Here is a 24,528-nt window from a genome sequence, read left to right on the forward strand (position 1 = left end):
AGTAATACTTTTAACTATTTATAAGAGTCAAATAGCAGAGAATGAAATCCACTCTGTGTCCAAATAAAGAAGTGGTGTGACCGTGCGTAATCGCAGTTAGCTACTCTGTTTCCTGTGAGTCATAGTATAAAGGTGGTGGTGGTGTCGGAGCAGTACTGCAGTCCCTTTATGTTTCATTTTGTGGTAGTAACTATTTTTAGAGTCAAACAGCAGAAAATGAAATCCACTCTGTGTCCAAACAAAGAAGCGGTGTGACCGTGCGTAATCGCAGTTGGCTATTCTGTTTCCTGTGAGTCATAGTATAAAGGTGGTGGTGGTGTCGGAGCAGTACTGCAGTCCCTTTATGTTTCATTTTGTGGTAGTAACTATTTTTTCTGTAACTTTGCTTTTATTATGGAAAAATACATTTGTTTAACTGTTTTGAAAATTAAATATTAAACAGGTTGGGGCATCCAGGCAGGTTGTCATGTGTGAAGGTAAATTATGTGCCCCAGTGGGCTGTGTATCCAGGCTGGCCCCGGATGACAGTCCCTCTGGAATTGCTTAGAGAATTGAATATCATCAGTAATTATGAGACTGCTATTCCATAGTTCCATAAAGACAGACCATTCTCTATGAGAAGTTAGGGCTGATTCACATACCCAAGTTCACAGAAGGAAACTCGGTCCATGAGTTGACCAGATTTATTGTCTTGGGCTGGGTTCACATTATGTATTGTGCCATATGTTGTAAGGACACATCGGGCGGATTCCAAAGTGTCTTTACAACGTATGGCTCAGATATATCCCAATGTATGCTTATACAGTGGCGTACGTCACCCGGGGACCCCTCCTCCACCTTTGGGAGAAGTGAACAATGGCGGCAGCTGGTGCTTGGCTGCTGCTGATGTACAGGGTGTTTCCCCAGTGATGTCACTGTCCTTATATGGTTGGTGTAACCGCTCCACAACTAGGGTTCCGGGATGCAATCTGTTGTTTCCGCTCCCCATAGGCTTCTATTGCCCCGCTGATTGTATACATCGTTAAGCAGGAGGGAGCATGCAAAGGGTGTAATGTAAACCCAGCCTTACACACAACCCAAGTTACAGCCTGTGATTTTGGCCAAGTAAAACCGCCATTAGTTATCCCATTTCTATATTTCTATTAATTGTAACCTTTCACCACTTTGAGGTGTTGAGGTTTTGAGCACCTGGTATAAAGTTCTCTACTATAAAGTGGGCGATGCTGGGATGGAACAGACAAAGGATGGGAAACAGTTGCTATATATACAATATCTAACAAAAGTGTTTACACATCCCACATTTTTGAGAATATATTAGTATGGGGCAGATTTACTTACCTGGTCCATTCACGATCCAGTGGCGGATTCTCCAATGCTAATTCGGGTCTTCCGGCGATTCACTAAGGTAGTGCGCCCGATGTCCACCAGGTGTCGCTGCTGCGCTGAAGTCCGCCGGAGTTCACTGGAGTTCACGAAGCTAGGCCTGGTGCAGGTAAGTGCATGTAATGCGACACTTTTTTAAAAAAAAATATGGTGTTTTTTCTGAATTAGTTGGGTTTTCCGACGGCCAGGCCCCCCCATTTCTGCTGGCGCCGATGCGACACAATCCGATCCCTTGCGCCAAAATCACAGCGGAATTAGACGCAAATCGGAAATTTTCGGGCAACCCGACGAAAAAACGTGATTTGGGCCCTTAATAAATGACCCCCATATCTTTTCATGTGACAACACTATAGATATAACACATTGGGGCAAATTTACTTACCTGGTCCTGTTGTGATCCCCGATCTGGACGGTCCGACGAAGATGAAGTCCGGCGTGATTCACGTAGATTGTGCGCCCAATTTCCTGCATCTGTTGCTTCCCCGTTGAAGTCCGCCAGAGTTCACCCTCTTCTTCCCGATGCTTATCTTAACTATTTGAATTTTAAATTACGTGCGTAGTCCGAATCCGTCGGGTTGTCCAATGGCCACAGCCCCCGATTTGCGTTGCACGAAAGTAGCCGCGTTTGCGCGTGCCAAAAAACCCTGTTAAATCCAGTGCAACACGGAAATCGTTGGGAAACCTGACAAAAATGCGGTCCGCAGACCCTTAGTAAATGAGCCCCATTGATACAAAGTAAATTGGCCAGTTTACGGCTTGTATAATAGTGTAAATTTAATGGAGACAAAAGTGAGCACACGCCTAAGTGAAAATGGTCACATAGTGCCCTAAGTTTCAGTGACCACAAATTTTGTTTCCAAAAACATGAGGGGTGTACTTCCTTCTATGAGACACTGTAACTTGGATTGTAACAGAATTGTCACAGAGCTGTAAGTCACCGCTTTGGCCAATCAGTGGTCTCATTGATGTTTCCAGACACGATTAAGGCTACTGATTGGCTGAAATGGGATCCATGGCCCCCCAACACTTCCAGCTGAGCCAGCAGTGTTGATGATGATAGGATAAATATTTTTTTCTCTGGTTCCTGTAATTATTTTTTTTAAATTTTCTACTACTCAAGAAAACTGGTGTCATAGACTCATGAATTTTTTTTATTTTTCAGTAATTGCTCGTATACAGAGTAGTGAGACTGATATGTCATCTTCAGTAATTCAGCCATCATCATTAAGACATCATTATCTTCCAATTCCTATATCCACCAAACGGTCACCTATCTCACTGTGACACAGTGCACTTTATGTGTAGCACAAAACTCCTGATCCTGGTAGATTGACAGCTTGGTTGTAGGAAAAACCCACAGCTGTGACAGAGCTTCCCTCGTAACGTAACTGGTAAATGAGGAAACTGTGTGATTGGTCTGTGTAGTGTTAAGAAACCTGCACGGAAACAGATAGTCGATGACCAACACTTATTCTGTCACAACCTCGAAAAACTGTCATTTCACATATTCTCGAGCGGAGGAAAAGATGGAGCGAGAGCCACAGAAAATACGGGAGGGTTATCTTGTGAAGAAGGTAAAATAGGATGTAGAATTTGTCTAATGTTTCTTATTTACTCATGTTGTCGCATGTTCTATAGATATAGATTATTTTCTACATGGTTATAGAAGTCATATATATTTGGACCCCATTGTACTTCATTAAGAGTCCACAATACAGACAGACCCCTGGTTACGTACAATATAGGTTCTTTAGGTATATTCTTAAGTTGAATTTGTATGTAAATTGGAACTGGTATATTCTTTTTGTCGCTGTGCCAATTGAATTTTACATTTTTTAGCTGTAATGGGACCACGGATTATCAATAAAGCTTCATTACAGACACCTTACAGCTGATCATTGCAGCCTGGGACTATAGTAATAGCATCAAGAGAGCTTCACCAGAGGTCAGAAAGGTCCATTGGAAGGCTGCTTTCACATGAACATGTGAAAACGGCTGTATGCTACCGCATGGTACTGTTGCAGTACGAGTAGCATTTCATTGGGCAATAAGTCCGTCCATTGCCCACCGTGCCGTCCCAGGGAATAAGATAAACTTGCTCTATCTTTCCCTATAAGTACAGCCGTGCCGCACTTCTCCCTATGGAGAGAAGAGGGGTGAGCAGTAGTGTGTGCCTCTACACACTCTCACACCTCTATAATAAGCAATATGGTTTTTGGGACAACATATTGGGGCTCATTTACTAAGGGCCCTACGGTCTGCACTTTCATTGGGCATCCCAACGATTTCCGTTTTGCGCCGCTGGGACAGGGATTTAAAAGGGGTTTTTTAATCACACAATCAGATTTTGGCGCAATCGTGCTGGCTTTCATGCGACACATATTAGGGGGCGTGCTGTCGGACGATCCAACGGATTCGGACAAACCGCAGGATTTAACTTCAAAATGGTGTCGCAAGCCAAGCACTTACATACACCGGGAAGAAGAAGGTGAACTCTGGCTGACCTGATTGGGGAAGCGACACTTGCAGGATATCGGGGGCACAGTTCAGAGTTCATTCTCGTCGGACAGTTGGAATCAGGGATAGCGTAGGGACCGGGTAAGTAAATGTGCCCTATTTTCTTTTATCCATTGTAGGTAGACTAGTGTTTCCAAACCACCGGGTCACAGGCTAATGCCAAGCTGGGGAACATATGCTACCTCACCAAGTGGCGGCAGGATTGGCACTTAAATGTGCCATTCAGCAGCAGCTCCAGTCTCATCCTCCCTTTTTCTTTTCCCTTAGATCCATCATTATTTGCTTATTGATCCAAAGTTTGGGAAACAATGTTCTAGACCACATACCAAACTTTTTACACTCACCCCTATCTGTAGGAGGTGGGTAGGTTTAAGAGTTGTCTTCTTGAAGATTAAGTAAAATGCAGGGTAAATCCTGCATGACCCCTAGGAGGCGGTCAGTGTCCTGATAACCCCCCCCTTTTTCGTTTTGGCATTTTCATTTTTCCCTCCCTACCTTTAAAAATCCATAACTTTTTTTTATTTTTCCTGCGTAAGAAAGTTTCATAGTGCTGTTATTTAATATTCTATGGTGTGTACTGGGAAGCAGGAAAAAAATTCCAAATGCAGTGAAATTGGTAAAAAAATGCATTTGCAAGATTTTCTTGTGTGCTTGGATTTTAGGCCTTTCACTGTCCACCACAATTGACATGTCTACTTTATTCTTTGGGTCAGTACTATCTGTCACGGGTGCCCCCGCGATACATGTCACAGATAGTGGCCACACCCGTGTCCCTCTTCGTTGTGCTGCTTCCCCCTGCCCGCACTCACCTCTCCGCACTCCTGCTGCCGCGTGGCCTAGCCTGCACACGTTCCCGCTCCCTAGGGCACTCTTAAAAGGGCCAGCATATTGCTGATTGGCGTTGGCACTTACGGGTTTCCTTAAAGGCCGACTGTTCCCATGATTCCCCGCAGTAGCTTTGAGCTTCATAGTGAGAAGAGAAAGCTTCCTTCGCTGTTCCTGTGTTCCGTTCCCGTGCCCATTTCTGTTCCTGCGCGATTTCCCGTTGCTGACCCCGGATTTGGACTTTGACTTTGCATCTCTGCTGCCTGCCCTGACTACCAGCCTGGTTCTGACCACAAGCCTGGACTGCTATTCTGTATTGCTACCTTGGCTACCACCGCAGCCAGTCTCACCTGTGGAACAACCTGGTGGCAAGCTGCCGCAGCAAGACCATCCCGTTTTGCGGCGGGCTCTGGTGAAGACCAGGTGCCACTTAGATTCCGGTGCCAGATGTCGGCTAGTACCATCTCCCACGGTGCAATACCTAATATGTTTATGATTTTTACTGTTTATTCATATTTATATCAGTTCTGTGGAAAGGGGGGTGATTTAAATTTTTAGTTTTTTTTTTTTAATTCTTTTTTTTTAATTTGTACTTTTTATTAGTACTTTAACCCTAGGTTGTCTGATTTATCCCACCATATACTGGCATACTACTATGGGGATTCTATACATCGGGGCTTATTTACCAAGGTTCCGCGGCTGCATTTCTGTCAGGTTTTCTGACGTTTTTGGGGATTGCACCAGGGATTGTGTCGCACTTGATTGGATTTTGGCGCATCGGTGCCGGCTTTCACGCAACACATATCCCTCCGATCCGACGGATTCGAACAACGCGTGGGATTTAACATGTCAAATTGTGTCGCAAGACATGCACTCACATACACCGGGAAGAAGAAGGTGACCGGCGGACCTCAGCGTGGAAGCGGCACATGCAGGATCTCGGGCACACGATCTTGGTGAATTGCGCCGGACTTCATCCTCGTCAAACAGTCTGGATCGGAAATCGCAACAGGACTGTGTAAGTAAATGTGCCCCATCATCTATTATAATGTGCAAATTGCACTTTGTAATACACGGGTTAAAATCAGACAGCCTTGGGTCTTTGTATGACCTGAGACTGTTAAAATACCCAATTGTTGCCCTCAGATGACTTCGCAGGGGGCGACAGTCATATCCAATATGGCAGCGCTGGGATTTAAATGCCTCAGGCAGTTTTGCCAGGGGCATTTATATGGCCACGAACACGGCAGTTACCGGTGGGTGTTTGCTGCAATATGCAGCAAAGTCCAAACTTGTATGGAGAGGGCTCTGCCCATGAGACTTTTCCATACAGCGGGAGCTGACGTTTGACGTATTATTGCGTTACACATTGGTAGTTGTTAAAATTACACTACACATACTTACCTACAGCCATCTTCTTCCCGATCCCGGTGCTTGTCTTCTTTCATGTTGACCCACCGTGATTGCTGTGAAAAAAAAGAGTAAAAATGCAGCGAAAGCGCAGTATGCGAAGCCCTTCGCTCCAGTCTGTTAATTATTCATGCTTTCTGCGCAATAGATTCCACCCTCTCTCTTGCTGGAGGTGACGTCACACGAGAGGCATGAATGCTTAACAGCCCGGAGCACTGGCCAGACCGTCCCACTCTTTGCTGCTTTTTTATAACTCTTTTTTTTTTACCTGGGTGTCAACATTAAAGAAGACCAGCGCCGGGATGTAGTTTCATTTTGCTAACATCTAGTGGTAGATTTCCTTTAATACCCAAGGGTTAAGAGGCATCAGGGTAATGATATCTTGGTGCTTTGACATAATAACGTTTCTCTATCAGACACCGGAAGAAGACAAGTACTGGGCGATGACATCAGCAGGAAGTGGAACTGGGATCGTTTGACAAGAAAAATTTAGGGAAGTAGAGAACTTCTGTTTTGCAGGGATAAGATGTGAGATCTTAGTATTATCATACAATGAGAATCATTTTCTGTTAAGCAAAAATGAGAGGCGTCTAGTATTCCTAATTCAGATGTTGTGCATGTAGATGGACTTTTCCAAAAATAAAATAGTTTTTCTCAATTTTTTTAGGGTTTGGTGTATAGATTAATTCTGTGTGCAGAACTAGTCTTTTTGCCCATAAGGAGAGCTCTTACTTCCTTGACCTGTCCAAATCACAAAATATTGATGAAACTGGCTGGACTCAGAGGCAGAAAATAATTTTCCAATGTCAGCAATTGTGGGATGTAATGTCAACAATGGTATGAAATATGTAGTCCATGCACAGAGTCATATCACAACCACATTTTGGGCAGCACGGTGGCTTAGTGGTTAGCACTTCAGCCTTGCAGCGCTGGAGTCCTGGGTTCAAATCCCACCCAGGTCAACATCTGCAAAGAGTTTGTATGTTCTCTCCGTGTTTGCGTGGATTTCCTCCGGTTTCCTCCCACACTCCAAAAACATATTATTAGATTGTGAGGCCCATGGGGACAGGGACTGATTTGTCATACTCTGTACGGCGCTGCGTAATCTGTGTGCGTTATATAAATAAAGGAATTATTATTGTTATACAGAGAATGATTACTTTAAGGGTCCAAATTCTCATGGGCTTATTGTTAAGAATTTATGGTAATGTTCCTTTAAAATATTTTAGAAAATGAAATTCAGTGTACAAAATTTGATATGTGGGCGTCAGTCCTGTGGTTCTGCATAAGGAACCTTAAGGTGTCACTTCTTTCTTGTAACATTCTCGTTATGTACACAAATAAACCTCGATTTCAGTTTTACAAATCTGTCATCCAACGATTTATAGGCATGCTTGTGTGTACAGAGAGTTATAAGGGATGTTGCACAAAAATAACTTTTTACTCATATGCAAATGACCTCTTCTAGTCATCTGGGCTGGTCCACAGCAGAAGAAGTCACGTACCATGTTACATGCTTATTGCTGCTGTGGTTGTTCAACTCCCTAGAGCCCTTCAGAATCATTAGAATAATTCCTTTTAGAAGGAAGGAGGCCATGGATAACAAATAAAAGAACATTACCACAGACATGGTGCCTGGATCTATGAGTAAGTGTTTTTGGTTTATCCATGCTTAAGGATTCCTTTAAACTCTGGAGAGATGAACCATGGGACATCCCCCTAACTGCTCGGGGCAGCAGGACAGATTACTGTCTAGCTGAATCCAAAATGTTTGGGCGGTCTATATTTCAACTTGCTAGTAGTTTATTAAATAAATACTGTATTTTTTGAACTATAATGCGCACTGGATTATAAGGCGCACCATCAATAAATGCCTGCTAAAACAACTAGGTTCATATATAAGGCGCACCATATTATAAGGCGCACCTGATTATAAGGATGAATGACCAGCAGGTGGCAGACCTGTGCACAGTTCAAGGCAGCTGTTGTCTGTAAGTATGGTTCATATATAAGGCGCACTGGACTATAAGGCGCACCTTTGATTTCTGAGAAAATGAAAGGATTTTTTGTGCGCCTTATAGTCCAAAAATACGGTACATATGGTATTGTGATGCCGCCTTTCTATATGTGTAATGCAGTTGGTGTATCATTCATGCAGGGGGTTCACACTGTGGCCTAGGGGCCCAACCTGACTCAGGGTGTATTGTGCCATGTATGAGCCACAATTGGGGCATTATTCAGTGTTGGGGGTGAAAGGGGGTACTATGTTGTGTAAGCAATAAGCAATACCTCTAGTTTCCAATAGCACCAGAAATACAACAACCCATATTTTTGGGGCCAGGGAAATTTGAGGTTAACACTTAGACCTAGAGTTTCAATTTTATTCCTATAAAGCCATTCCAGTCCCACCAGTAAAGTAAATGCCATTACAGGGATAAATATAAAAGGAAATGTGTCTGAGCTTCCTCTTTTTACTTCCTTTTTGTTGTTCTGTAATTTATTTTGGGAAAAAGAATTGCACCATAAGAATGTGATGACCCCCTCTACTGTCAGAGCCAGGAATAACAAATGGAAGGCGGCAAAAGGTCAGCCGGATAAGATGTAGAAGCCACTAATTTACATACTCATGATGATTTACATAAATGATACAAAATAAGACAATGTCATCATGCTTTTTTACATATATTCTCTACAACTGGAAAACCCTTTTAAAGGGAACCTGTCATCAACTAAAAATGACATTCTTGGTGACAGGATCCCTTTAAAGGGGTTATGGCCTCTGCAATGATTATAGTGAATATAATGATTATGAGTATAAAAATGGCTTTGTTGACATTCTGATTCATTTCAGTACTTGATAAAAGTTTATTAGACATTACCTGATGTAGGCAAGGGGGAGTGAGAAGAAAAGAGGCAAAAGGGAGGGGATGAGTGAGGAGGAGGGGGCTGGCAGGGAGCAATGTAATCTCTAATATAACTTTATAAGGTACTAAAAAGGCATTTTTAAACTCATCATTGCAGAGGCTATTGGAATTTGTCAACAACTGAAACTGACATACCTGGTAACAGGTTCCCTTTAATGACCTGACAATAGCAACTTGTAAAAAAGTGTCCATTATTAATTAAGAGACCACAAATTGGGAAATCTGTTTGGAAATCTGATGGTTCATTTTCAATTTCCCTAAAAAGTCAATGAGGTTTATTTATCATACGCAGGCGAAGATGGATACATCAAGAGTCTTAAGCATCTGTCCACCGATGCAGGGACAGTAATGCTCAAACTGCACCTACTCCACCGAATGGCCACACCCAATTCTCTCCCAGCCACGCCTCCTTCACGGCCCTTGATGAGACGCTAGTGTGCTAGCGTGACACTAGAATTTGCAATTATTTCAGGGTTTCCACATTACTTTTGTGGCATAGAAGTCCTGATAAATTGTTTGTGTAATGCAGGACCGGTCCTCCAGAGCTAGAGGCACTCTTTGTAACCACCATAACGGAGGATCAGAAGTGATTGAAGTAAAGAAACTTTACACTGCAGTCACCTCCTTGGATCCTCCTCTGGCTGTAAATAAGCAATAGGAATTGTAGTTGTGTATTGACCTTAAAGGGCATCTACCACCAGGATGAAGGATTGTAAACCAAGCACACCAACATGCAGGTGTTTGTCCACTTTGACAGTATATGTTCTTCTATTAGCTTCTTATGCCTTGTTTTTTTTAAAAGCCTTTTAAATTCATGCAAATGAACCTTAGGGGCTCCAGGCTCCTTAGGTGTTAATAAAGCTTGGAGCTCCTCAGGCTTATTTGCATACTTTTAAAGCCTTTTTTCTTAAAAACAAAGGCATAAAAAGCTTAAAGAAGAACAAATCCTTACAGATGGGGCATACACCAGTATGTCAGTGTGCTTGGTTCACAATCCTTCATCCTGGTGGTAGATTTCCTCTAAAGGGATGGCCTCATTTCAGCAGCGCATTTCTATATGGTATGTGAATGGTTCCTCCACTTGAGTCACTATTGAACTCTCTCTCTCTTTTTTTTGGTGAACATTCAAGTATTTCATAGGTGGCCAATCATCTTATATGTCATACACTGTAGCTTTTATATTTATAGGGTAGTCTGTGATGAATTAGACATTGGGGCTCATTTACTAAGGGTCACTGCGCACTTTTGTTGGACTGTTTACTTTTTCGGGCTAAAATGGCTTGCACAGGTTTTTAAGTGTGTGTTCCATGCAACACAAATCAGGGGACGTGTAGTCGGACGATCTGACTGATTTGGACTGAGCGCGGGATTTACCTTTCAAATTGTGTCGCAAGCCCAAACACTTACATGCACCACTAAAAAGATGGTGAACTCTGTCTGACCTGAGCGGGGAACAGACACATTCATGATCGGGGGCACACTGGGACAGATTTACTTACCCAGGCCAGTTGCGATCCTGCGGTGCATTGTCCGACGGGGATTTGGGTCTGCCGCGATTCACTAAGGCTGTGCGCCCGAGTTCCTTCATCCGACGCTTCCCCGCTCAGGTTCACCTTCTTCTTCCCGGTGCTTGTAAGTGCGTGTCTTGCGACACAATTCTAAATGTTAAATCTTGCGCGTTGTCCGAATCCGTCTGGTTGTCCGACGACCCGCCCCCCGATTTGTGTCACATGCAAGCCAGCGCCGATGCGCCAAAATCCGATCGCATGCACCAAAATCCCGTGGCAATTTGGCGCAAAACGGAAATAGTTGGGAAACTCGACGAAAATGCACTCCGCGGACCCTTAGTAAATAAGCCCCACTATGTTAATGAATTGCTGCGCGGTGCATTACAGTCGGACAATGCACTTTCTGTGAACTCTGGTGACCCTGTAAGTAAATGTGCCCCAATGTTCTTCCTGTTATTATTTTCATTTTGTTAATATAATTTTAGTAGTATATTATACTATATTATTATATATTATTTACAGTTATTTCTCTTAGCATTCTGACAGCAGGATGAAGGATCTCTGTGCAGTTGATTTTATTGTATTTCTTTGTGTTGAAGTGCATTGCATTGTGTTCACTGCTGACTTTTATCTTGTTCCGTCACTTGCTCCTGCAATGACCTCAGGGGAAGCCTTAGTACATTTCCTGGGATTGTGGTTTATGTATAATTTTGATAATATGCATTAGTTACATGTATATATATATCTGTCGTACTGGGGAGACTAAGTGTCCGCTATAGTCAGGGGTGAACCTAAACTCTCTGCAGCTTCAGACGAGTTCTAGAAAGGCGCCCCCCTTTGCCACATAATAAATAATAATTCTTTATTTATATAGCGCACACAGATTACGCAGCGCTGCACAGGCATGTCAAATTGGTCACATCTAGAAGTAATATAACAGGTTATTTTTTCTTTTTCTATGTGTCTTTCTCCATGTAGTGTCTCACACCCATGCTGACAATGGATGTGTAGCAACAGTACTTTTAAATGTCCTGCTTTGTACTGTGTCCCTGATGCAACCCCCAAGATGTTGTAGGTGATGTTGCCTGAGGCAGGAGGCTCATCTCACCTCTTGGCTGATTAATACATGGCTATAGTGTCAGTCATCTAGAGCAGTGATTTTCAACCTTTTTTGAGCCGCAGCACACTTTTTATACTTAGAAAATCCTGGGGCACACCACCAACCAAAATAGCACAAAATGACACTAAAACAGTCATATTATACATATAGTTAATAATATAGATTCTAAATTTATTTTACTCACTCAGTGTGATACCTGGGCCTGTTTCGATAAACACAAAAGGGATATCCTGGCAGGAATGGTGGAAAGACGCACACGAAGCTCTTCCTCAACAGTTCTCAGTTTCTCCCTGTTTTTAGTATATGGTGCAGATTATTATGTGGCTCATATACTGCAATATAAAGGGGTACAATGAGAAGTAGCTGGTACTTGTAGTACTCCAGCCTCATGACTATAGTATTTCTCATGTTACATTTCTCATTGTTATATGCAGTATACTGCTGGAGTACTAAAAGTACCAGCGCATATGCTGAGTATTCTGCCAACAGTTCATATAGTCAGCATTATTGGTGGGCATTACCTTGGCGGTGGGCAAATGCGAGAGTCTCTCCGCTCTCATGATGATGCGCCGGCCTCGGTGACGTCATTTTGTCACGCGAGGTTCAAAGCTTGCACATGTGTTATTGTACACGTCTCCTACATTGTAAGAAGCTGTAACTGCGCATCGCTGCGCATTGCCGGGAAACAAAACACAGGGGGCACCATAGTTTGGGGAACTTTCACACTCGACCATGTGTCGCGGCACACTAGTGTGCCACGGCACACTGGTTGAAAATCACTGATCTATAGATCCAGGAATTTATTCTGGATGCCATATTTGTAGATTGGAAAGGAATTACTAATAAGATACTACTATGATAATATGAGACTGTACGTCAATCTAATGCAGGGGTTTCATTGAAGACGTTTTCTAGAATGAGTAACTGACTTGAGGTGAAATTTGTAGGCCACAAACCGTATAGAAAAATCCCCTTTCTCAGTTCTTGAGGTATATCTTTATCACATTTCAGGGCATGTTTAACAAATGGAGACCTATGTGGGTGACATTGCTGGAGGATGGAATAGAATTTTACAAGAAGAAAAATGACAACAGCCCAAAGGGAATGATACCACTAAAAGGAGCAACAATCACCAATCACTGCCAGGACTTTGGTAAAAGGATGGTGAGTGCTGTCACATATAGTTCTCATTGCAACTGCATTTTGTATTCACATAGCACAACTTATAGGATATGAAGATATAAAAGGTTATGACCTAAGTCACACCTGATGCTATTGTGCCTGCACATGATCTTAGTGAATCACGGCATTGGAGTCAGACAACTCCAGTCGACGGGTAAGTAAATGTGCCCCAATATTTTAGAAGAATTTTTTTCTATACAATGGCAGACAAAAACAATGCTGCTCCATATTACAGACCCATAGGCACAACATTGACCATTGAGGAGTGCAAAGTATGGTGCCATTTTCATGGTGCCGATTTGAATTCAGAAAATGAACAAAAATCTAAAAATAATAAAAAAATTTCATAATTATGTGACACTGTGTTAATGAGACAAATAAACCCAATTCTGCGTCTTTCCCCAGTTTGTCTTTAAGCTCACCACCGCTAAGCAGCAGGATCACTGCTTCCAAGCATCTCATCAAGAGGAGCGTGACGCTTGGGTTAAGGACATAAAAAGAGCATCAAAATGCATTGCAGAAGGTCAAAGGTTTGCAAGAAAATCCACTAGAAGATCAATCAGATTACCGGACACTATTAATTTAGGGTGAGTGCACACTCTTTGACATCAATGGCAGAACTACCATCGTAGTTGCTGTAGTGGCTTCTATGGGACCCGTGGGGCAAGGGGGCCCGGGCTACACAGCCGATGCATAACCTCATTCTAATCATCTGGTGCCTGCTCCCTGCTCACACCCCATCTCCTGCTTTGCCATTCCTGTCCTATGTCTCCATATAATAAACTATTACCTATATGGAGGCACAGCAGAGAAATGGCAGTGCCCGGCGGGCTATTCTCTCCTGCACACTCCTGTCTCTCCCGTATTGCAGCATGACGGAGCTGCTGCCTTCATCTTAGTTCAGCCCTGGAAGCCCTAAACCAGGCCTCTTCCCAGACTCAAGAGGCCCTGGCCCCCATAGCATGTGCCCAGGCAGCATCATTACTTCAAGAGCCACAAAGGGGATGAGGTAACTGGGAAATGTCTGTGCTTGGGGAGAGGGGACCTTTCTGTTGTTGTTGGGGAGGAGGAATTATCTGGGGAAGGGGGAAGTCATCTGTTGTCAGTGAGGGAATGGGGACTTGTCACTTATCTGTCCGTGGGGAGGGGTGGACTTGACTGTTGTCAGTAAGGGAAGCCGGGACTTGACTCTTGTCAGAAGGGGATAGGAACTTGTCTGTTGTTAATGGGGGAAGGGGTTGTCACTTGTCTGTAGTCAGTAGGGGAGGGGGCTTGTCAGTGGAGGAAAGGATAAACTTGTCACTTGTCTGTTGTCAGTGGCCATGTACATATAGCCTAATAGAGGACAGATATATAATAAATCTTTATATATACACTATGGGGGAGTTTTACAACATATACACCCTGAAATAAACATATACCTTATAAACAGCCAAGTATTGCAATTATTCTTCCTTTTATAACACCTTCATGCCAAATGGGTGTGGTTGGGCATGAAACGTGGCACAGAACCGTAGCCGATTACAGGAATCCAGCGGCACCGGAGGGGGAATTCATATGATAAATGTCCCTCTATGTCTGGTTGTATGTTTATACATGCACTGTGCCCCATTGTTCTATATACTGTAGGTCCTTTGTCTCATTGTCCCAATATACATGCACATGTACATTATACATCTACCTGTATACATATAATAATTAATCTCCCCAAATGTCTGCAGGTAATAGTTTTGGGGCCAGAAAAATTCTTTAAGTGAATGTGGTCCCAATCACAATGTTTCTATGGGGTCCAGCCTTACCAAGTTATGGCTATGTAGTATGTTTAAACGTGTTAAACGTGAGATATATTTCAGATACAAAATAAAATTAGAAGAAAAGAAGGGAGGAAGGCACAATCCTGAGAAGAGGGGAAAGAAGTGACAAAGTTTCTTATAATCACTTCTACAGATTTTTATATATTTAGTGAATTTTATTGGGCGGTAGGGAAAGAAGAATACGGTAATCATTGTTCTTTCCCATTTTACTCTTTATAGTGAGTTATATGTCTCCATGAAAGATCCAGACAAAGGAATAAAAGAAATGAAGTTGGAGAAGGACAGAAAAGTGTTTAACCATTGCTTTACAGGTAGGTGTAGCATTGCAGTTGTTTCTTTGATATGCTAGATGACCATTACAAAAATGTTCCTTTGATTCAGTATAGATCATGTTCCATGTTCCAGACATGGCTTAAAAAATAAGTCCTCACCCCTATTACTTGCTGGGGTTTACAGTTATGTAATTTTCGCTATAATTTCTCAAATAAAAGGTGTGCTGGGATTTCTGACTCGCCCTGTGGATACATTTCATTTCATGTGTCTATGTCTTCTACAGGTATTTGTGTAATTGATTGGTTAGAAGCCAGTAAATCAGTCAGAAACCGCCAAGAAGGTCTTGTCTTGGCCTCGGCTTTACTCAATGAAGGTCACCTTCAGCCTGCAGGAGATGTGTCGAAAAGTGCTGCTGAAGGCTTGGCAGAAACCACGTTCCTCGATACGGCTGAGGCTTTGTACTACTTTGTAAGTGAATACAATCCATATTTCATAACCCATTCCCGTTGAAGTGACTACGTTAAACGGCATCTACAACCAGGATCATAGATTGTAAACCAAGCATAATGACATGCAAGTGTGTGAGCAAGATTTGCTTTTCTTTTAGCTTATTATTCCCTCATTTTTGCAAAAAAAAAGATTTGTTTCAATTAATCAAATGAGGTGGTAATGAAACCTGAAGCCCCTCAGACTCATTTGCATAATTTTAAAGCATTTTTTTAAAAAAACAAGAATTTAAGAAGCCTAAAGAAGAGAAGTGAATCTTGCCTGAAGGGGCACGTACCTGCATGTCTGTGTGCTTGGTTTACAATCCTTGATCCTGGTGATAGATATCCTTTAAAGCTTACAGTACCTAACGTCAAGTCTGAGATTTGCTATTTCTCTATGTGGATATCAGTGGCAGAAACAGGCATGTTGTTCCACTCTTGGGGATCCATAATCCATATTAGGTGACCCAAAATCCATATTACTAAAGCTATGTGCAGAACATTTATGTGTTCTTATTTTCTTTAACTCCTTATAAAATGTTTACAATGTATAAAAAAAGCTATAAGATATTAGAATTTAATTTAACTATAGATATTAGAAGGCAAATTTATCAATAATGAGTTAAAGTTAGAGTACACCAAGTATTGATGAACATACCGTAATGTAGGGACTGTTTCACAGATTCAGGTGCACCTTGAATTTTCTTTCTAGACTCCACGGTTGCTGAGATATCAGTCCCAGTATGTGACCATTATAATCTTCTCCACTGCCAGAGAGGAGGTGCTGGAGTGGAGAAGGGGGCATGTGTTATGATAAACTTCTCTCTGTTTTGGTGTCAGAGAAGATTGTTATAACACACATGACCTTCTCCTCTGCTTCAGCACTTTCTCTCCAATACTGGCTGATTGGATAGTGTCAAATTTAGCATAACACAAGCCCAATTCTCTGCTCTTGCTCCTCCTTTCTGGCAGTGGAGAAGATTATAATGGTCAAATATTGGGACTGATATCTCAGCAGCTGTGAAGGCTAGAAAGATAATTCAAAGTGTCCCAGTATCTATGTAGCAGGCCCTAGAAAATGGTATGTGATCTCATCATGTATGTCATATGCATTCTATCATATTTTCCAAAGTATAATACCAAAACTTATACTTATAATACTTTAAACACCTTCTGTGGTTTCCTTTCTGCAGCCAGATAGTGGATTTTTCTGTGAAGATAACTCTAGTGATGATGATGCAATTGTCAAAGAGGAATTTCGAGGAATTATTGTGAAGCAAGGATGTTTGCTAAAGCAGGTCAGAATGTATTACATGGCTCATAATAATAACGCTGTCCTGAATTTATAATAGGAGAATTTAACACCAGAATAAAATGAAATTTAAATGGAATCCAGTCTACAAGCCCTTTCAACACTGTAATATAATGTAGATCAAATAAATATTTGGCGTAACCATCTTTGCCTTCAAAATAGCACTGATTCTGTGTAGGTAATCCTGTATACGGCAACCCAATCCTCTTCTATCAGTCAGATGTCTGGCGCAGGAGTCGCAGTGTGTGCCGCTGATGTCCTGTGCACACCTCGGTATATGGCAGAGAATGGAACATATTGAATACCAAAACAGAAGATAACCCAATCCTCAATGTAAAGCTCCTATTACCAACAGAAAACATTCAATACCAATGGAGGTATATAGGATACCCAAATAACTTAATAAATAATCATTACATATCGAACACAATTACATGTAGCCACCCCCTGGAGGAAGCGACCGCGAAACGCGCGTCGGGGTGCTGTGGCGGTGGTCAACTTTACGGCTTTATATGATTTGTGGCTACATACTACACCCTGGTGGGTAATACAATTGGTTACAGCCCATTCATGTTTACGATTGTTTGTTTGGCACTTTATATGTATTTTTTATGTATTGGAGGATTTCTGACCACCGCCACAACTTTTGTGTATTTTAAATTTGTTTTTAACCGTATGTCTTTGATGACCGATTAAATAAAGGTGTGTTTTGTTACTTATGAATTGTGTTCGATATGTAATGATTATTTATTAAGTTATTTGGGTATCCTATATACCTCCATTGGTATTGAATGGAACATATTGTTCTGTCTCTCTGCCATAGACACAAGTCTACCAGCTACCACCTGGTTTTCTAAAATGCATGCTCTTCTATCAACTGGTTCAGAAAATCCAGGGAGCTGGACCGGGGCTGGAATCAGCTATGTGTCCGCCCGAAACACCCCAACTCGGTTGGGGGCCCTTTAACAGCAAAGTGGTGTGGACCTCAGGGCTCTAGATTTGGGAGCCCAAACTATAATCCAACCCTGCTTATAGGACTGCCTGTTCTTCTTACAGGTTCTTCTATACAGTAATTACATTGGATATGCAACATCCCAGACCCAAGCCTTTTTTTGTGGCTCAGGTACAGAGATAACCCTATTGAATGGAGGAATGATGTGGATTTCGTTGGCAGGGGTGTTGCAGATACATGTTTGGGGTCTATGTCATGTTGCACCTTAAATTTAGAAAGCTTCTTTTATAATGACTTGCATTCAACAATGTCTAAACCAATTACATCTTCCTAAAACTTTTGCACAGTAATGTATTTCCCAAACCTAGTGCCAAGCACAAGTACAGTCCATGGATTTAAAATGCGATGTTTGAGTTCCCACATAATTCTGGGCATGCTACATGTAACCATTAGCCCTGTAAATGTGGTTTAGGAGGATATCTAACTGATATTTAAAGCTGTCAACACTTACCGCCATCAGTAAAACCTGCAGAAAGGCGCTCTTTGTGAAGCAGATTGCTCCACCGAAATTAATATCATCCCAGCCACCTATTGCTACATGCAATATTATCCACACTCTTCATCAGACTCTATGCAAACTGAGTCTGATGAAGATCAATATACGACTGAAACATCAATAGTTTTTTTTTTCGCTATGAATTCTCAATAAAGTACTGTTATGTGAACAGTGTGACTGTAACTACTATTTATTCACAAGCTCAAGGGATTGGGTCCCTTTCCAGAGCACCTGTGAACTTTTTATATTGTGCAGTGAAAATCCTACATATTAAATCCGGCAGGAGTCTGTTGTATAACTTTATAGTTTAGGCAGTAAGGTAATGTCCATCCATCTCCAAATATCCACATCTAAATTGACCATCCATAACGACCTGTCACTTAGTTTTAAAAAAAATAAAAATATTTATAATTATTTGTCTCTTCTACTCTTATAACTCCATCAACGCTTTATAAATATTGGGGCTTATTTACTAAGGGTCTGCGGCCGCACTTTCGTCAGATTTTCCGACGTTTTTGGGATTAGCGTGGCTGTGACCGATATTTAACTGGGAACTGCGCTGGCTTTCATGCAACAGGAATCAGGGAGCGTGCCGTCGGTCGATCCGGCTGATTCGGACTGAGCGCAGGATTTAATTTTCAAATTGTGTTGCAAGACAATGCACTTACATGCACCAGAAAGAAGATGGTGAACTCCGGTGGACCAGAGTGGGGAAGCAACACATGCAGGATATTGGGCGCACGATCGTAGTGAATCGCTGCAAATTGCATTCCGGTGGGACAATGCCCTTTCGGGCAATGCGTCAGAACAGGAAAGTAAATGTGTCCCATAGTCTGATGGGAGGCCTTTAATATTTACAAATTATAAATGCCAACAATTTAGGTCCAATTTATTTTTGTAAAAAAAATGCTTACACAGTGACCAATCGGAATCCATTTTTATGGACAGGGGCTGATTTAGTTTATTTGCTTCAGTAGTAGTTTCCGGATAATCACAATTTGGTTAGACTAATTTCAGAAGTGACGAATGGTTTCACAGATATCAGTATACACAGAGGCGTGGGAGGTGAGGAACCCTCCACAGTCACACATATATTTACTTCCTCTTTCTCTCACCTTCTAAAATTTTATTTTTGTTCTTTTTAGCTACCAAAAAATTCTCACACCACTTACTTTAATATTAAAAGGTGACAAACTGCTAATTATTTTCTTAACATGAGTGACATAAACCAGAGTAGGCCCTGTACTATAAGAGTATGTGAAACTTCACACTATGAGTAAATGAGCTAATTGTCAAAGAATTAGGTTACCAGCAAAGATTGCCAAGAGCAAAGAGACTGAAATCTGATGCAAGGATTTGGGAAGGAATTTTCCCCCTAATATGGGAAAATTTGTGTCTGTTTTTCCATTTTCTGGATCAACACTGTGGAACAATAAACATGATTGCCTTATTAACTTGATGAAGTATGTAACTACAGTATGTGAAGGTTGGACCTTTTGGGTAAGCCATGAGTATGGGTGTCTAGTACACAAAAAACACGTCGGCTTTTTACCATGGGGAATCTTTCCAAAAGTAGATTCTTCATGGCAGATTTCCTTTAATCATGACTATTTAATCAGTTTCAGACTGGGGTTCCTTAGGTCCACCAGATAATCCTGGGGGCTTACCCTCCATAAACCTCTAGGGAGAACACCCTAGTGGCCTTCAAAGTGGGTTGTCCTCACTTGGACCTCTGCGGTAGAGTACTGTCTTAGAGCCTGGGCCCCCTGTAGGTTTTTCTTGTCCTTGAGTGTGTCAGTCTGACAACGAATTTAATTTTAGGTGCTAGAGGTTACTCCTAATTTATGAGCTGTGCCCCTCATGATACATTAACCCCACCCTTTTTTAGGTCTAATATTTTCCAAATGTTGTTGTGAGAGTCTCTACTCCCATAGGCATCTGTGAATTTGCAAGTGCAATGGTTTATTGACCCCGCTCCCATCTGGAGTCCATGTTAGGTCAAATCAAGTAATTGTAGGTGTAAGAAAGTTTAGTGTTCACAGTGACATTCAAAGGATGACCATGACATGTTTACGTGTCTCAGTGGATTTTATGCCATGAATAAGACGACAATGCTGTCTACTTCAGGTCAGATAACCTGACACATATGACTTAATATAATGAAGCATGGATAGTTGTTTTTCATCGATGATATCCTTCTTCTTTGATTTGACATTGGCAGAAAACTCCATGATTAGCATATTGTTTAGTGTCTATGCTAAGAAAAAGAGACTACCCAAAGTATTGTTTATCGCCATTGATTAACAATAGATTGGTCTTACATGGACTGATCCCTCTCACCAAGGCTGCTCGTCATTGGTCAGTTATCTTATCCTGTAGTATCTTCACCTACAATTCAATCGATTTCCATTTCTCCAGCTGCCATTTTATAGTCATGTAGCTATGGACTTGGGTTTGCCTGGACAATGATAAACAATTTAACACTATACTCACAGGGTCACAGAAGGAAAAACTGGAAAGTAAGGAAATTTGTCCTAAGAGAAGACCCCGCATACCTGCACTACTATGATCCAGCTTCAGTGAGTAACATTTTGGGATTTTTGTCTACATTTTTTTTATTTTCCATTAAGTGAAAGGTTAACATTAAAAATCTTACTTTGTAGCTCCAATTAGTACGGGAATACAACACCTGCACACACCTACCACAGCCAACCATTGGGGCATGTTTGCATACATGCCACTGCTCTTGCAATGCAACACCTATCACATACCTTAGTTTTCAGTAATAGGAGTCATAATGTGGCTCTCAAGTGCAACAGGACTCTCCATTGGAGATCCATAAAAACAGAGAGAATCAGGAGCAGATTAAGGCTAACATGTGCCCTGGGCTGTATGAAAGGGGTTGTCCAAGACACCATGAAATATAGATATGTGGATAGTGGGGCTTAAAAAATAAACTTGTACTTACCTCCGCGGACCCATCCAGGGTCCCACACTGCCATCTCTGGGCCACGCCCCTGTTTGTTTAGGGGGGCACAAAGCTGTGCAGTTTACAGCTTCCATCCGGCCATGCCCACCCAACATCTTTCCCAGTGCTGTATCAGGCGCTGAAAAAATGGGGATGGGTGGGATATTTCTGTATCCCTGTATCTGTAAACAAACAGGGGCACGGACCGGTGAGAAAATTAACTGTCTACAGTTAAATGGTCAAAACTGCCAAGGCCTAGTTCACACCTATGTATCATCCCTTAAACAATATCTGAATTCTTGGAGGGACCTGGAGGGACCATCGAGAAAGTACAAGTTTATTTTTTCGACCCATTTAGACTGGAACTGGGCCCGTTCCAGCCTAAATGTAGCTCCCTGCATAAATACTGCAAAAACTGACTATATAAGTACAGCACAAGAATTGAGATTACTTAATATTTAAATGATCAGAAACAAGCTTACTACATTGATATGGAACAATAACCAACACTTTTCCAGTAAGAAATGTCTTATATTACAGGGGGATGAAGAACCATTGGGATCTATACATTTGCGAGGATGTGTAGTGACTGCAGTAGAAGAAGGTAAGCAACTTATGATATCAGTCACCCATCGGTGATCTTTACAAAGACAGGTGCCTCGTGCTTTGGGAAAGTAGAGTTTTAGAGACATTTTATAGTTTAGACTGACAAAGATTGGCTTAACATGAGTACAGTAAGTCAGGAGGAATAACTGTTGGCTTCATGTGCATTGGTCAACAAGTATCTTAAGTGGCTTATACATTGCTTTTTTCTATACAAATTTCATGGGGCCTCATAGCAAAGTGTAGTTGATGAGCCCCCCCCCCCCCTTCCTTCCTGTAATTACTATGGGGTTAATTCTGAACACCAGAATATATTGGTCTACATAAATCTTTTGGGTACCAGGGGCATAACTAGGAGAGGCAGGGCCCCATAGCAGACTTCTGAATGGGGCCCCTTTATCCCCTCAGAAAGGATACATATTTGTATACATTTATATACACATACACACTTATACACTTATGTGGACACATTTATGTACTGATATATACATTTATACATTCAGATCTGTCCCAGTAGCTGCTGACCACATGGGGGAAGTGCACAGCAAGAATTAGAGATGAGAGACCACTAGTCCTGCCGTCCTGCTGTCCCCTCCCTCTCCCCCTGACATTTCTTATCTGAACTGTTGAAAAGAGAAGAAAAGAGTACAGTGATGAGTGATTGAAATGATAAATCACATGATATATTTTTTTCAGCTAAGAAACAAGAAGTTGAAGGTAATCTTTTTGAAATCATCACAGCATCTGAAGTCCACTACTTCCTGCAGGCTGCATCAGCGGAGGAGCGGAAGGATTGGATTAAAGCCATTCAGACTGTCTCCAAAATTGGAAAATAAGACCAAAAATCTAAATTGGAGGCCACATTCTTAACAAGACTTTTGGATACACATAATTATAATAAAAAAGGATTATCCGGGATTTTCTTTTATTATCCCCAAGTAATGTTAAAATAATAAAGAACTTATACAGGCGGTCCCCTACTTTAGAACACCCGACTTACAGACGACCCCTAGTTACAAACCGACCTCTGGATTTTGGTAATTTACTGTACTTTAGCCTTAGACTACAATAAACAGCTATTACAGTTATCAAAGGTTTCTGCAATTAAGATTTATTGTTAATTCTGGTTCTTATGACAACCCAACATTTTTAAAATCCAATAGTCATAGAGACCCAAACATTTTTGGTTGGAGCTAAAATTATAAAGTAAAGATCCGACTTACATGCAAATTCAACTTGAAAACAAACCTGCAGAACCTGCCTTGTACGTAACCCAGGGACCGCCTGTACTTACATTGGTCAGAGCACCCCCCTGTCACTGCTTGTTCCTGTTGGTTTACAGGGGCTCAGTGGCGATATCCAGTAGTGGATTATAAAATAGGCAGTATGAGCGGTAGTCTGGGGCCCAAACCTTCTAGGGGGCCATCAAAACCACCCCCAAATTTTATACTCAGAAGGAGCTTCACCCTTGAAATCCTTGTATATCTGTTCCTGCTCTCAATACAAAAGTACATAAGAGCCATTTCAAGACCTTTGTAGGTCCTGAAACTGATTAAAAGGGACACAGCCTCCATTCCAGAAGAATCTGATGCTAGTACCATATGTAGGAAGTGATTCCAGACTTGTAGGGGCTCTAATATTCATACAGCCCAGGGCCCATGGCAGTCTTATATCTCCCCTTGGTGAAATCCCATTGACAACAGGGTGCAGCTGAAGGCCGCGCTGGAACGGGAGTATGGACCCAGGTAAGTTAAGTTATTTATTATTTTACAATATTTGGGGACAATTAGAAAAAATTTCCAATCCCAAACAATCACTTAAAAACATTAAATAAATAGTTGTTCCTTTGGTTCATTGTTATAGTCCTTGATTGAGGGAAAGCAAAGCTTATTTTAAAAAGGGCATTAAACTGTAAACTCATAGAAAGATGTTCTGCAGCTGCTGAGGTATGCAGTATATTTTTTACAGCAGCTTGGACTTGATACTGTACATTTGTGGGTGTGTATTCCACATGTAAAGGTCAGTGGTTCTTACACATAAAGAAACTTCCTGTAAAGTATCTACAGATAAGCTTCTTGCTGGAAGAGATAAGCATTGCCTGGGTTGGGCCATTATAATCTTTAGCTTAAAAAATCAGAGCCTTATAGTTATACAAATATTATTTACATAGCATTTCTACTACCTAAAATAGTGTGTATATACTTTTTATGTTAAGGGTTACTTTTGCTTTTTTATTTTTTTAAGGGTTGGCTGTCTTCTGAAAAATAGTCATAAGATGGCAGCAGAATACAAGAAGTGGTTACAATAATCACACAAATGATTCCGTGTATGTCCTTATAGTAGCATATGCCAATGCATAGCAACTTCATGAAAAAATGATAACAGTGGACACAACCTAATTCAGCAGGTGGGAGGGTCAGCACATTGTAAGCGGCTGGAACTGAACAAAAACTCATCTGCCATAAAGTTTATTAGGAACTGAGATGCAACTTATAAGACCTCTGTATGTAATTATATTTGAGGTATCAGGTGTAGGACTTTTCCTCTTATCTGAAAGCTACCCCTATCGTGTCTGAGGAGATAATTGTAATACTTCAATAAATCTATTTTATTTGGTGGCTCTATAGTTTTATATGTATATAGAATCGGCCACAGTGAAAAAATTTAAGACTTTATGCTTTAAAGAGGACCTG

The 24,528-nt window shown here is 41.5% G+C and overlaps 1 protein-coding gene across 2 annotated transcripts; it reads left to right on the forward strand.

Moving 5' to 3' along the window:
* The first annotated feature begins 1,079 nt into the window (after positions 1–1,079).
* Positions 1,080–24,379, forward strand: PLEK (pleckstrin). Of its 2 annotated transcripts, none has more exons than XM_072140422.1 (9): positions 1,080–1,492; positions 12,699–12,851; positions 13,275–13,456; positions 14,903–14,994; positions 15,240–15,424; positions 16,638–16,742; positions 20,760–20,843; positions 21,773–21,836; positions 22,532–24,379. In XM_072140422.1, the coding sequence occupies exons 1-9, from the start codon at positions 1,373–1,375 to the stop codon at positions 22,669–22,671; spliced, it is 1,125 nt and encodes a 374-aa protein (XP_071996523.1). In that variant the 5' UTR covers positions 1,080–1,372; the 3' UTR covers positions 22,672–24,379. The 2 variants fall into 2 exon arrangements, with proteins under 2 accessions (XP_071996523.1, XP_071996524.1); XM_072140423.1 differs by lacking the exon at positions 1,080–1,492 and adding an exon at positions 2,830–2,957 and having other exon boundaries at positions 22,532–24,376.
* Positions 24,380–24,528: the final 149 nt, after the last annotated feature.

This window comes from Engystomops pustulosus, chromosome 3, assembly GCF_040894005.1.
Source record: "Engystomops pustulosus chromosome 3, aEngPut4.maternal, whole genome shotgun sequence".
Classification (NCBI taxonomy): domain Eukaryota; kingdom Metazoa; phylum Chordata; class Amphibia; order Anura; family Leptodactylidae; genus Engystomops; species Engystomops pustulosus.

Coding starts and splice junctions, on each gene's coding strand:
- PLEK (XM_072140422.1), top strand. CDS start 1,373: ATGCTAATTCGGGTCTTCCGGCGATTCACTAAGGTAGTGCGCCCGATG. Junction 12,852..13,274: donor AGGACTTTGGTAAAAGGATG/GTGAGTGCTGTC, acceptor GTCTTTCCCCAG/TTTGTCTTTAAGCTCACCAC. Junction 16,743..20,759: donor AAGGATGTTTGCTAAAGCAG/GTCAGAATGTAT, acceptor CTATACTCACAG/GGTCACAGAAGGAAAAACTG.